We start from the raw sequence: 15,084 nt of genomic DNA on the forward strand, positions 1-15,084 counted from the left end.
GGGTGGAGTTTTAACAGGGCCTAAAATTAGGTTAGGAGCATATGCAGATATAGCAGTTGATGGAATTAAATGAAAGCTGGGATGAAAATTGATGATGGTTCTGAGATGAATGGCCAGTATCCTGTTTGAAAGGCTGCCGTGTTAAGACTGTCAGATGGAGGGCGCCTGGGTGGCTCAGTCGTTAAGCGTCTGCCTTTGGCTCAGGTCGTGATCCTGGGGTCCTGGGATCGAGCCCCGCATCGCAGCGGGCTCCCTGCTCAGCGGGAAGCCTGCTTCTCCCTCTCCCACTCCCCCTGCTTGTGTTCCCTCTCTCCCTGTGTCTCTCTCTGTCAAATAAATAAAATCTTAAAAAAAGAAAGAAAGAAAACCAGTATGTATGTTCTAAGAAGTCAAATATGCTCACTTGCTGTACCTTAAAAAAAAAAAAGACTGTCAGATGGAGAGACTGATAGAAGAGGATCATCTCTCAATGGGCTCAACTGCATGCTGTTTTCTAGCGGTGATGCAAGAATTGAACGCTGGTTAAAAGCCCCCGTGTTTGGGTTTTTACAGACTCATGGGCAGTAGCCAGTGGCCTGGCCATAGGGCCACGGTAGATGGGCAAGAGAAAACTGGACTAGTAAGGGGATGCCTGAATAGGGCGTGGCCATGTGGAAATCACTCTGGGAATTTAAGGGGCACATTAAAGCAGGGCATGTCGATCCCCACTGGAAGGACTCCCTTCCGGATTTAGAAGGTGATTGACACCACGAATTAGATCTTTTGGGGCACTCCGTTGAGGTGAGTAGGCATGCGGTGCTGCAGCAGTACATAGGTGGGCTGAAGCTAAACATCTTCCTCTTGTGCGCTCTGAGACACACAATGCCATAAGGGAGAGACTGCAGATGGCTCTGGGAAAGATGCCCGGGGGAAGGCTGTGCACATAGATGGTGTGTGGATTACCTTGGACCAATGCTGGTAGCCACAGGGGACTCTAAATAGGTCCTAACCAGAATAGACACTTATGCCGGGCTGGGCTTTGCATATTTGATAGTAGACCCAAACGCTAAAAATACTATTAAAGGTTTGGTACAGAAGACACTGTACCAATTTGCACCACTGAGGAACATTTCTTCAGACCAAGGGATGCACTTTATGGTCCATAGTGTCCAACAGGGAGGCAAAGAGATATCACATCGAATAAAGGAATCATGCCATATATCATCCTCAGAGTAACTGTCCAATAGAGAATTGGAATAGGTAGTTGCAACATTTGCTGCCTAAAAGCAGGGGAGATAAAATCATGAGGGGCTGGTTTACATGCCTTTCTGAGCGTGTGCTCACACTCAGTGTTAGCGGGAGCTAAGGGGAGCCCCTTGGATGGGTCCTCCAACTCTCTTGGGGACCTGGGGAAGGGGGTGGGGGAGGATGCTGGTGTAACTACATGGTTCCCCATGTCACCATGTTTACATGCCTTCCTGAGTGTGTGCTCACACTCAAGTGTGAGGGGGAGCTCAGGGGAGGCCCCTTGGATGGGTCCTCCAACTCTCTTGGGGACCTGGGGAAGTGGGTGGGGGAGGATGCTGGTGTGACTACCTGGTTCCCCATGTCACCATGTTTTCTTTCTTCCTATCTGATGCCCAGGTCCCAGGACCAGTGATGCAGCTGTGGGCACCAGGAGCAGGGATTAACAACACCTTTATAACTTTATGCCAGAAATCTTAAGGGCCTGATAGGGTGGACTGTGCCTGGACCACATCTGGCAAAGCTGGGGTTAATGGTGGATACTGCTTGCTGCCTCGTGGTCAAGACAGCCACTATTTCTGCTCCTGTGTCACCCTTCTCTGTAGGAATGGGAGTGGACTGACAGAGAGGAACTTGTTAAACTAGTATTGCTGTCAGCAGCCTGGACCAGCTCAGTGGCCGGAACCTGGTGTGCTTTCCAAAGGTGGAAATGTTTGGGTAAACATATATGGAGAGAAAGATAAATAATGGTTGAGGATAAAGGAATGAATAAGTGGGTTATGCAATAAGAGGAATCTAACGTATAGTAATACCTTGAGAGAGGCTCAGAGCAAGAGAATACTGTTATCTTTCAGCACAGTTATATCAGATGCCTGGAAAGGGTAAATCTATGTGTTTGTTGAGAAAACCTCTGCTTTTATGATCTGAAAGGATTTCAATCTAAAATGGAACCAGAGGATATGACATGAAGATCCTCACACATGTGCTCTCAGAACAGAACCAAGATTCTGATTTTCATTAAATGCCTGATTTACAGAAGACCGAGACGTATCTCCTGATCAATGAACATCCAATGAACAAAGAACCTCTCCCCATCCTCAAGCCAATGAACTTTGTGCTTGGACTCCAGCTGGGTTTCCCCCTCTTTGCACTCCTTTCCCATAACTACAGCCAACCCCAAGCAGTCAATGGACTTGCCTGTCGCTTGCTATAGCGTGCGTTTCCCGAATTGCAACTCATCTGCTATTCCCAAATAAACTCAATTTCCAGTTATTTGAACTTGCCTTATTATACCTCCTTTATTTAGGTTGACACCAACAAGGGCAAATGGCAGACTGGAAACCTGAGTGGGCATTGCTCTGGAAACATTCTGCTCATACGACATGATGGTAAGCTAGACCAACTGTTAATGACTAAGTGGGCCTCTAGTGATGTTCCATATCTCTTAAGTCCTATTTTTCAGGCTATATCTATTACAAAGGGTATCACTTGGGAAGAAATTTCTGAGAATTGTTGGGACTTCAAACCGTGTGGTGTACAGCTCCCAACTGACAGATGGTTGTGTAACTAAATCCTGATGATCAAATTCTTAGAAACGTCCCTGGTTATAATTGCCAATATATAATGGCCGCATACACAAATACATATCACCCTTGTTTTTGTGGATAGAAAGCTATTAAGCAAAACAGGGAAATACAATGGCCCTGGAGGGATTAAAGTAGTGGACATCATGCAGTGAGTTCGAGTTCCCTCAGAGAATGGCCACACCCTGAGACAAGGAAGGCTGTGGGAGGCCTTGTGGCATAGTCAAACTAAATTACATCTAGGTGTGGCTACCTCTCATCTAACTCCAGTATAGGAGACCCATCATTTTTGGGTATAGAACTTGTTTCCTAACTGCACTTGGGCCATTAGTATACAATGGCAACAGCATGAGTGGTGGATTAAACAATACTGGCCCACAAGACAGAAAAAGGACTTACGAGAGCACTTAGCCAGTCTAGATATCTTGGGACAAATGGAATTTGTTTTTAATAAAGAGTGATATTCAGAGAAAAAGATTCATTAACTAGACTAGGCAGATTAGAGGGAGTTCTCTTCAGGAGGAAGGCAAATGATGGGAGTCAGCCTGGAAGGATAACAAGGCTTTAGCAGAGTGAATCAGGCTGACTTAACAAATAATGCTGGATAATGCTAGCACCCAACACAGGGAAAGGACTTGCACCCTGGCCCAATAGAGTATCTTGACTATTTTAACACAGGTTAAAGGAAGTTAAAGTGGCCATGGGGTAATAGCCTTCAGTCCTAGCTTTGAGGCTCAAGGGGCACACCAATGGGAATCTTATGGAAGATTATGGAATCTTATGGCAAACTCATGGAAGTTCCCTGGAAGCACTTATCCACCCCAAGATAGGTAGAAATAAATTGTATCTTGTAGTATAGGTAGTAGAGATAGAAACTATTTTAAATACCACTTGTGGAATGGAAACCAGTCTCAGTAAGCCTGGGAGATGAGGTGGGATCATTGGCTTTGTCCCCAGTTAACCTGGAACCCAGAAATAACCCAATAGCCAATTGTAACAAGGCCCATTCTTAATAATATCTGGTATTTGGGCAAAGGTAGCTTCTGTTGGGAAGGCAAAGCAAACACCTCTGTCATTCTTACTGATTTGTTCTGTAATAAAAGCGAATTGTACCATGATCATACTGTGATATACTGATGTTGGTAAAATTCACCTTCCTCATGCAAATAAGTCTTGTGGTAATACCGATATCGATGGTCAAATGTATTGGGGGATTGAATTAAATCCTCCTCAGGATATAATACCTATGGAAAATGATTGGCCTGAGGAAGACCTGGATCTAGCTAACCATTAGCTGATTTCTATGCTAAATAGTAACGTACAAACTTACTGTAAGGTACAAATAGCAGTAGATTAAGGGGGAAAATGGGTACTCAAATTAGTACAAAAATATAAAATGTATGTAATGGCTCCCTAGAACATGTTAGTTTCTTTTCTTCTATCCCTATTCTGTACTGGCTTGTCTAAATGTTAGGTGTATCATGTTGGTACTATTGCTGTGTCTGTTCTATAAATGCTACACCAAATGTGAATGCTCTGACAGGTATGATCATTTTGCTGTAAGGAATCTATGACCAGAACACCTATTCAGTATACTGGAAGTCCTGGCCAATGTAATAAGGCAAGAAAATAAAAGTTTTCCAGATTGGGAAGGAAGACATAAAACTGTCTTTGTTTGACAATGACATAATTATCTGTGTAAAGATCCCAAAGGATCTACAAAAATATTCCTAGAACTAATAAGTAAGTTTAGCAAGTTTGTAGGATACAAGGCCAATATACAAAAGTCAAACATATTTCCATATAACAGCAATTGACAATTGGAATTTGAAATTAAAAAAATATGATTTATAATAGTCCCCCACCCCTCACCCCCCACTTAAGTATTTAAGTATACATATAACAAAGTATGGGCAGGATCTGTATACTGAAAACTATGAAACACTAATAAAAGAAATCAACAAAGATGTAAATAAATGGAGAGATGTACTGTGTTCATGGGTTGGAAAATTCAATATTGTATGGATGTCAGTTCTCCCCAGTTTGAGTTATAGAGTCTGTATCCTCAATCAAAATCACAGCAGGCCTTTTAAATTTTTTTGATAGAAAATGGCAAGTGGATTCTAAAATTTATACGGAAAAGAAAAGGAACTGAAAGGAACTAAAAAAAGAACACTAGTTGGAGAAACTACACTGTTGAATTTCAAGACTTATTAGGAAACTACAGTCATCAAGATGGTGTGGTATTAGAAAAAGGGTAGACACATAGGCCCACGGTGCCAATAGAGAGCCCAGAAATAAACCCACACAAATATTATCAACTGAGTTTTGACAAAGATGCAAAGAAAATCCAATGCAGAAAGAACAGTCTTTTCAACCACAAAAAAACAAACTTCAACACATACTTCATACTTACACAAAAAGTAATGGCCCATAAGCTTAAATTGAAATAGTGAAGTGACAAAATATCTAGAAGAAAACACAGGAGAGGGGCACCTGGGTGGCTCAGTCAGTTGGGCACTTGCCTTTGGCTTGGGTCTTGATCCCAGAGTCCTGGGATTGAGCCCTGCATTGTATTCCCTGCTTGGCAGGGAGTCTGCTCTCCCTCTGCCCCTCCCCCCTGCTCGTGTGCATTCACTCTCTCTCTTTCAAATAAATAAATAAATAAATAAAATCTTAAAAACAACAACAACAAAAAAACACAGGAGAAAATCTGTGTCAACCTTGGGTTTGGTGATCAGATTTCAGATACTACATCAAAAATGTAATCCATGGGGTGCCTGGATGGCTCAGTCAGTGAAGTATGCCACTTTTGATCTTCAGGTTGTGGGTTTGAGCCCCACGTTGGGTGTAGAGATTACTTAAAAGAAAACGCAATCCATAAAAGAAAAAAGTTGATAAAGTGTACCATATCAAAATTTAAAAACTTTGCTCTGTGACAGATACGTTAAGAGAATAAATAGACAAACCACAGGCTAGGAGAAAATATTTGCAGACTGCATATCTGATAATGGACTTGTATCCAGAATACATAAAGAATCTTTAAAACTGAATAAGAAAACAAATGACCCAATTTAAAATTGGGCAAAAGATTTAAAAAGACACTTTGGCAAATAAGATATATGGATGGCAAGTAAACATATGAAAAGATGGTCAACATTTGTCATTAGAGAAATGCAAATTAAAATCACAATGAGGTACCACTGTTCACCTCCCAGAATTGCTTAACATCAACACCACCACCACCAAATGTGATGGAGCAGAAGGAACTCTCATTGCAGGGGAAGTACAAAAAGGTATTCTATAGTCACTTTGGAAGACAGTTTGGCAGTTTCTAATCATGAGAAAACATCAGGCAAACCCAAACTGAAGGACATTCTATAAAGTAACTGATTAGCACCCTTCAAAACTACCAAGGAAAAAATAAGGAAAGAAAAAAAAATAAGGACAGAAATTGTCACAGATCAGAGAAGACTAAAGGGTCATTTATGACCCTTTAGTATCTTGGTTTGGATCCTGGGCCAGTAAAAGGACATTAGGGAAAAACTGGTGCAATCTGAATAAAGTCTATAGCTTAATTAGTATTTCAGCAATGTTAATTTCTTACTTTTAACTAATGAATCATGAGTATGTAAGATATTAAAATAAGGGAGGCCAGGGCGCCTGGGTGGCTCAGTTGGTTAAACGACTGCCTTCGGCTCAGCTCATGATCCTGGATTCCCGGGATCCAGTCCCACATTGGGCTCCCTGCTCAGCAGGGAGTCTGCTTCTCCCTCTCCCGCTCCCCCCTCTTGTGCTCTCTCTCTCTCTCTCTCACTCACTCTCTCTCTCAAATAAATAAATAAAATCTTTAAAAAAAAAATAAAATAAGGGAGGCTGAGTGAAGGATATCAAAACTTTTGTGCTACCTTTGCAACTTTTCTGTAATTCTAAAATTGTCCTAAAGTAAATACTTTACTGAGAAAAGAAACCCCACAATTCTTTAAAGTGGCTAATATTAAGGTGACTGACAATCCCAAGTTAAGGTAAATACGTGAAACAATGGAAGTCTCAAGCATTGCAGGTGGGATTGTAAATTACTTCCATCATTTTAGAAATGTTTTAGCAGTATTAACTAAAACTATACATATTTCCGTCTTATGATTTAGCAATTCTACTTCTAGGTATATACTCAAGAGAAATGAGTGCATATGTCTGTAAAAAGACATGTATAAGAACATTTGTAATAACTTTATTCAGAATTGCTGAAAACTTGAAACAACCCTTAAATTAGAAAGAACCAAGAGAATGGACAAATTTAAGTGTATTCATATAGTGGAATACTACATGGCAAAATAATTTTTTTTTATTTTTTAGAGAGAGATTGAGAGAACGTGAGCAGGAGGGAGGGGCAGAGAGAATCCCAAGCAGGCTCCACAGCTCGGAGCCTGATGCCAGGCTTGATCTCACAACCCTGAGATCATGACATGAGCCGAAATCAAGAGTGGGACACCTAACCAACTAAGCCACAGGCACCCCATACATGGCAAAATTTTAAAAAGAAACCAAACTACCAACTAGCAACAAGGATACATCTCAAAAACATGACATTGATTAAAAGAAGTCAGACATAAAATGACTAAATAGGCAGCTTAATAGACTAATTGATGGGGTAAGTCACAAGTTAAATAGTGAATATCTATATAGACTAATTGATGGGGATAAGTGATAAGTTAAATAGTGAATAACTCTAGAGCTATCCTGTATCACAAGATATATTACCTATCTCCCAGAATGTTAACGGAGACCCAAGTGGTAAGGATAACTGGGGGGGTGGGGTGTGAAGTCTTCTGGGGTGCTGAGAATGTTCTGTATCTTCTGGGATGGCAACATGAGTCTACCCATATGTAACACTTCTTCAGGCTGTACACTTAAGATCAGTACACTTTACATAGTTTACCATATGTATCTTATGATGTAAGAAAATGTGAAATAAAGAAGAATAAAAACTATAGTGGGGAACAAAAGAAACTTAAGTGGTTTCCTATTGCTTTTAAAGTCCAAAATCATTATTATAGCTTATAAGTCAGAGTGATCTGCCTCCTACCTACTTCTCCAGCTGTTCTCTGTTCCCAAGCTCCAGCCAAACTATTCTTCCTATCACGGGGCCTAGGCATGCACCATTCCTACCTTCCACTGGGAGAATTCTCTCCTCCCCACTTCACTTAGCTAACCTTAATTATTCTTCAGGTCACATCCTGAATTTCCTCAGGGAAGCATATCCTGATCCTCAAGCTTAGATTAGGTCTCTGATTATATGGTGTGCTTCTACTTTATAGTACTTACTTCACTGTAATTATTTTTCAAGCTTCAGAAGGTTAGGTAGTAGGTCCGTCTTGTTTGTTTGTTTTATCTTCAGATGTCCGGTACATAGTAAATACTCATTTAATATTTACTGGATGCTAATTTTGAAAGTGAGCCTTGGATTACTCATTTAACAAATGAGTAGTCCAAGGCCACAGAGTATGATCTGAGACTCAATCAACAAACCCTGTTGACTCTATCTCCAAGGGATATCTTCAAACTGTGTACTCTCTCCATCTGTCTATTGCCAGGAGCCTTCTACCTGGTCTTTCTGCTTCCATTCTTTATTCATTATCCACTGGATTATTACAGATAATAATGCCCTATTGTCTATTCTCCCAATAGCAGCCAGATTAATCCTTTTTAACATGAAAAGAGATTGCACTTCTCCCTTGCTCAAAACTTTCCAATGGCTTCTCTGAATTTAGAATATAATGAAACTCCTTATTTTGGTTTATGAAGCCCTATGTGATATGACTATCTGACTCCATCTGGAGCACCCTCACCCACCCAACTCTAGCCTAGACTTGTATTCTCCTAACTCCTCTAATGTCCTAAGGTCCTAGGCACTTTCACATTAGCTGTTCCCTCTGTCTGGAACATTCTTCCTTTTGGTCTTCCTATGACTGGTTCCTTCTGGTTGTTCAGTTCAGATGTCCCCTCCTCAAAAAGATTTCCATGACCATTCAGTCTAAAGTAGCTATATAGTTACTCTCACTTGCCCTATTTCAGTTTTCAGGATAATACTTATTGTTCCCGATTTATTTTGATCATCTGCCTCATCTAATGAGAGCAAGAGCATGCCCTTATCGTCTATTTAGCTCTGTATCTTTGATACCTAGAACAATGTTTAGCAGCACATAGTAGGTGCTCAGTAGTTAAATATTTGAGATTTGATGAATGCATGAATACCTCAGTGCCTGAGCTCTTTGTACCTTCCCAGCTATTGGTAACCACAGGCTCATTGAATCCAGTTTCTCCATAGACCTCTTAGAGCTGTGCTGTCCAGTAGAGTAGCAACTAGCCATATGTAGCTATTTAAATATAAAATTAAATTAAATTTAAATTCAGTTTCTCCAGGGGTGCCTCGGTAGCTCAGTCGGTTGAGTGGCCGACTCTTGGTTTCTGCTCAGGTCATGATCTCAGGGTCCCGGGATGGAACCCCACATTGGGCTCTGAGCTGAGTGCAGAGTCAGCTTGAGACTCTTTCTCCCTCTTGATCTGCCCCTCCACCCCTCTCTCTCTCTCAAAAATAAATAAATAAATAAATAAATCTTTAAAATAAAATTCAGTTCCTTAGCTACATGTGGCTGGCTGCTCCCATATTGGACAACACAGATAATAATTTTTTTTTTAAAGATTTTATTTATTTATGTGACACAGAGAGACACAGCGAGAGAGGGAACACAAGCAGGGGGAGTGGGAGAGGGAGAAGCAGGCTTCCCACCGAGCAGGGAGCCCGATGCGGGGCTTGATCCCAGGACTCTGAGATCCTGACCTGAGCCAAAGGCAGTCGCTTAACCGACTGAGCCATCCAGGCGCCCCAATAATTTTTATCATTATAGAAAGTTCTGTTGGACAATGCTTTTTACAAATGGACTAATCCCAAAGGGAGTCTTTGGGCCTTGAGTATAAAAATAATTGCCTTTTGAGGGCTTGTTGCTCTGGAATGGCTTCTGCATGAATTGCCCTGTTTGACTGGACAAGCAGCTTTATCAAACAGGTGTTTTGACTGTCAGTCCGTAATTTGAGGATCTCAGAGGTATACGACATGGAACAAATAAATCTTTTCATGATAAGCACATAAAAATGAACAGATGCCTAGAAGATGATCTCCAAACACGGAACTATATAACTCTGTGCTGAGCAGAAGCATGGATGGAGGATGTGTTTACACTGGGTTGGGGGAGGTGAAAGGTTGGCAGTTCTAGATACTAAACTAAATTAACTCTAAGGTATAATTCCTTTAAGATGAACTGTTCTGTCAGAAATATAAATATAATTATAAAGCTTTGAGGAACATAAAACAGACCAATATTATAGGCCCAGTTCATTAATGAGAATCTGAAAATATTAGCAAACAGGATTCCAAAGGTACATTAAAAGAAAAATAAAATAAGATCAAGTGTGGGTTTTTCCAGAAAAGTAAAGATAGTTTAGTATTAGGAAACTGACTTATGTAATTCATCAGGCTGATAGATTTAAGGAGAAAAGTAGTGTGATCAACTCTGAAGAGGCTTAAATGACATGTGTTTGCTTCTTGTAAAGATTCAATATCCGTTGTAAGTTTAAAACCTCAGTGGAGGGATGCCTGGGTGGCTCAGTCAGTTAAACGGCTGGCTGTGGCTCAGGTCATGATCTCAGGGTCCTGGGATCAAGTCCCGCATCGGGCTCCTGCTCAGCGAGGAGCCTGCTTCTCCCACTGCCTGCAGCACCCCCTGCTTGTGCTCTCTCTCTCTGACAAATAAATAAATAAAATTTTCAAAAAAATAAAACCTCAGTGAAATAGTAAGTGATGGATATTTTCTTAGCAAAATAAAATAAACCTATTACAACTCCTGCTGAATGGGGAAATACTAAAAGTATTCCCCTTAAAATCAGGATCAAGACAGTAATGTTCATTAATGCCATGACCATTTAACATTGTTCTCAAGTTACTAGGCAATGTATTTTGATGAGATTAAAATGTATTAGAAGTATAAAAATTAGACAGTAGAGATTAATTTCACAGGACTTAAAGGTGATAACCCAAGTGAATCAACTGAAAAGCTATTATAGTTGATAAGAGAATTCAGTAGGTAGCCGGGTTAAAAAAATTGAGTCAGAAAAGATCCCATTTCTGTAGCATTTATGAAGATAAAGCACTTAGGAATGAACTTAGCAAGAAATACTCAAGATCTATATTTTAAAAAATTAAACATTAAAACACTACCGAGGCACACAAAAGGAATCAACACAGAGAAAGTCACCATGTTCTGGGGCGCCTGGGTGGCTCAGTCGGTTAAGTGTCTGCCCTTGGCTCAGGTCATGATCCTGGGGTCCTGGGATCGAGTCCTGCATTGAGCCCTGCATCAGGATCCCTGCTCAGCGGGGAGCCTGCTTCTCTCTCTCTCCCTCTGCCTGCCGCTCCCCCTGCTTGTGCTCTCTTTCTCTCTGTCAAATAAATAAATAAAACGTTAAAAAAAAAAAGTCACCATGTTCTTGAAAGGAAGACCAGCATGAGAAAGATGTTAGTTCTCTCTGAGTAATCTATAAATCCGGTGCAATCTCAATACAAACATCAATAGGAGTTTTTTGGGGGAAGGGGTACTAAAGAAGCTGATCTTAAAATTCATTCTGAAAAAGAAATTAAGAAAACAGGGCCTGCCTGGGTGGTTCGGTCAGTTGGACGTCTGCCTTTGGCTAAGATCATGATCTCGGGGTCCTGGGATCGAGTCCCACATCAGGCTCCCTGCTCAGCGGGGAGCCTGCTTCTCCCTCTCCCTCTGCCTGCCACTCCCACTGCTTGTACTCACACTTTCTCTCTCTGTCAAATGAATGGATAAAGATCTTAAAAAAAAAAAAAAAGTAAGAAAACATAGGAACATTCTGGAGAAGGAGATCAAAAGGAGCTCTAATAGATATTAAGATATAGGAGCGCCTGGGTGGCTCAGTCGTTAAGCGTCTGCCTTCGGCTCAGGTCATGATCCCAGGGTCCTGGGATCGAGCCCCGCATCGGGCTCCCTGCTCCGTGGGAAGCCTGCTTCTCCCTCTCCCACTCCCCCTACTTGTGTTCCCTCTCTCACTATCTCTCTCTCTCTGTCAAATAAATAAAGAAAATCTTAAAAAAAAAGATATTAAAATATAAACTAAATTAATTGAAAGACTGTGGGTGCTAGCAGATTAAAAAGATAGATCAAAAGAGGAGACCTGAAAATCCAGAAGTAAATGCAAGTTCTTACACAAATTTGGTTTATGATAATGGCAGTGTTTCCAATTAGTGAAGAAAAAAACATCGTTTAATAGGTGATTTCAGGGATAGCAAGATAACATTTGGAAATTGTCCCATAGAAAAATATTAAGAAAGATAACAGACAGTGGAAAGTAAATTACAAATGACTCTTTAACATAATGAAAGTGTTTACTCGCAATAAAATGAAAAAGTTCAGGGGTGCCTGGGTGGCTCAGTTGTTAAGCGTCTGCCTTCGGCTCAGGTCATGATCCAGGGTCCTGGGATCGAGTCCCACATCGGGCTCCCCACACAGGGAGCCTGCTTCTCCCTCTCCCACTCCCCCTGCTTGTGTTCCCTCTCTCGCTGTGTCTCTCCCTGTCAAATAAATAAAATCTTAAAAAAAAAAAAAAATGAAAAAGTTCAGTCACAATAAGAAATGCAGATAAAAATTACACCGAGATAACATTTTTCGCCTTTCAGATTGGCAAAGATCAAAATGTTTGATAACACACCAAAGTTGGTGTTTGCATATGGAAATGGACACTGTTAAAAATAGCTCATGTTCAGTCTTTATGGAGGGCTATTTGGTAATATTTATCAAAATAAAATATACTTATCTTTTGACCCCAATTTTATTTCTAGCAATTTTTTGATAGCAGTACTCCCACATGTGCAAAACAATATACGTTATTATTGTGGAACTTTAAAAAAAATATTTATTTATTTGAGAGAGAGAGAGCATGCACCCATGCTAGCAGGGGAGGGGCAGAGGGAGAGGGAGAGAGACCCTCAAGCAGACTCCCCGCTGAGCACAGAGCCCGACTAGGGGCTCTATCTCATGACCCTGAGATCATGACCTGAGCTGAAACCAAGAGTCGGACACTCAACCAACTGAGCCACTCAGGCGCCCCTGGAATTGTTTTTGATAGTAAAGATTGGAAATGAATTAAAAAGTCTCAAAGAGATCTAGTTAAATGGGGCAGCCATATAATGGGATACTATGCATAAGCAGATATGAAAATTAAGGAGGGAGCTTTTTGATACTGATACGGAATTATGGCCAAGCTATTTTGATAAATGAAAAAGGCAAGGGGAAGGATATACAGAGAATGTGCTACCATTTATGGAAAAAAGGAGGAAGAGACTATAAGTGTATATATTTGTAAATTACCCCTGGAAAAGCATCAGAAACAGTAACATTGGTTGCTTCCAGGGAGGGCACCTTGGTGGTTGAGGGTCAGGAGTGGAAGAGACATTTCAGTTTACTCTTTGATATTTTCCGAATTTTGAGCCTTATTAATAAATTACCTACCCAAAGAAAGGAAACAAAGTTAAAACTAGAAAAGAAAATGAAAACATAACTTACTCTGATTTACACAAAAAGAAACGTCTCATGAACATGTTCTTTTCTTTTCTTCCAGGACCTCCATCCTCAGAGGACTGGCTTTTTATCTCCATGGCCTTTTCCTCATGATAGCAAGATGGCTACCACAGCTCAGTCATCATGTTCTCACACAAACATCCCCCAAACAAGAAAGAAGGGACAAGGAAAGCCAAAAACTTTCTCCTAATTATGCTTTTTGTTCTGGGAAGGAAGACTTCCCTATACGTGTCATTGGTCCGAAATGGATCTCATGTCCATCCTAAACCAATTTCTGGCAAAAGGGAATGGGTTTACTGGCTCCTGGGATTGAGGAAAGGGCCTCTCCTCCTCATACCATGGAATCTCTGCCCTAGTACAGAAATGCAGTTCTGTTCCTAGGAAAGGTACAGAAGTCTGTTGGGGAGGTTGCAGAAAGACATCACTGCTGTTGATGTGAGCCACTCCATCTTTTGAAAAAAAAAATCTTAATTACCCTAGGACAACATAACCCCACATCTCCCACTGCCACTACTCTAAGCCAGTTATGTCCATCTCTCTTATGGACTGCTGCCTTAGCCTCCTTCCTGGCCTCCCTGTACCCATGCTGTCATTGGCCTTGGCGCTGGCTCTGTCCCCCATGTGATATAGGAAGGGCATTCTCAAAAATAAAGTATGGGAGGCTAGCTGGATTCAGACCTAATTGTCTCAACTATTGTATCTGGTTCTTTCTTTTGAAGACAACAATCAAGAGGCTGTCTTCGTTGATTTTTCTCTCAGCCTCCCTTCTAGACAGAGCTCTCCTCAATATAAAGTGGGCTCTGTTAGCGTGGCTTGGAGCTCATGTGAACTCAGCACTCGCAAAATAAGCATGCGCTGCATTAGAGGCTCAGTTGTGTCCTCCGAAATTTGTATGTGGAAGTCCTGCACCCCAGTACCTCAGAACATGACTGTGCTTGGAGATCGTCTTTAAAGGGATAATTAAAGGGCGCCTGGGTGGCTCAGTTGGTTAAGCGACTGCCTTCGGCTCAGGTCATGATCCTGGAGTCCCGGGATCGAGTCCCGCATCGGGCTCCCTGCTCGGCAGGGAGTCTGCTTCTCCCTCTGACCCTCCTCCCTCTCATGCTCTCTGTCTTTCATTCTCTCTGTCTCAAATAAATAAATAAAATCTTTAAAAAAAAAAGGGATAATTAAATTAAAGTGAGGTCATTAGGGTGAGCCCTTATCCAATCTGACTGGTGTCTTTATAAGAAGAGGAGATTAGGGGGCCCCTGGGTGGCTCAGTACGTTGAGTGTCTGACTCTCGGGTTCGGCTCAGGTCATGATCTCCTGAGATGGAGATCTGCACTGGGCTCATGCTCAGCGTGGAGTCTGGTTGTCCCTCTCCCTCTGCTCTTTCTCTCTCATTAAAGGGGAAAAAAAAAAAAAAAGGAGATTAGGACACAAACAGGAGGGAAGACTATGTGAAGACACAGGGAGAGGACAGCTATTGGCAAGCCGAGGAGAGAAGCCTCAGAAGAAACCAACCCTGCTGACACCTTGGTCTTGGACTTCTAGCCTCCAGAACTGTGAGAAAATAATTTTCTGTTCTCAAAGCCCCCCAGCCGCACTGCTTTGTGATGGCAGCCCTAACAAATTAACAC

General features: G+C 41.4%; 1 protein-coding gene across 5 annotated transcripts in view; it reads left to right on the top strand.

Annotated features, from left to right (window-relative positions):
* The window catches only part of VAMP1 (vesicle associated membrane protein 1), a 71,810-nt gene extending 58,249 nt beyond the window's left edge, over positions 1-13,561 (top strand). For 3 of the 5 annotated variants that reach the window (XM_064591669.1, XM_064591670.1, XM_045874008.3), the window contains one exon: positions 1,624-2,519. Coding sequence is in view for 2 of the 5 variants with exons in the window: in XM_045874008.3 (XP_045729964.1) it covers positions 1,624-1,670 (47 nt within the window). In the remaining 3 variants the exon portion in view is untranslated. The other 2 variants (XM_064591671.1, XM_054507216.2) reach the window with 2 other exon arrangements.
* The last annotated feature ends 1,523 nt before the right edge of the window (positions 13,562-15,084 follow it).

The sequence above is a fragment of the Mirounga angustirostris genome, unplaced genomic scaffold, assembly GCF_029215605.1.
Source record: "Mirounga angustirostris isolate CCGP_5_RB_7025 unplaced genomic scaffold, mMirAng1.0.hap1 SCAF_5, whole genome shotgun sequence".
In the NCBI taxonomy this organism is placed as follows: Eukaryota; Metazoa; Chordata; class Mammalia; order Carnivora; family Phocidae; genus Mirounga; species Mirounga angustirostris.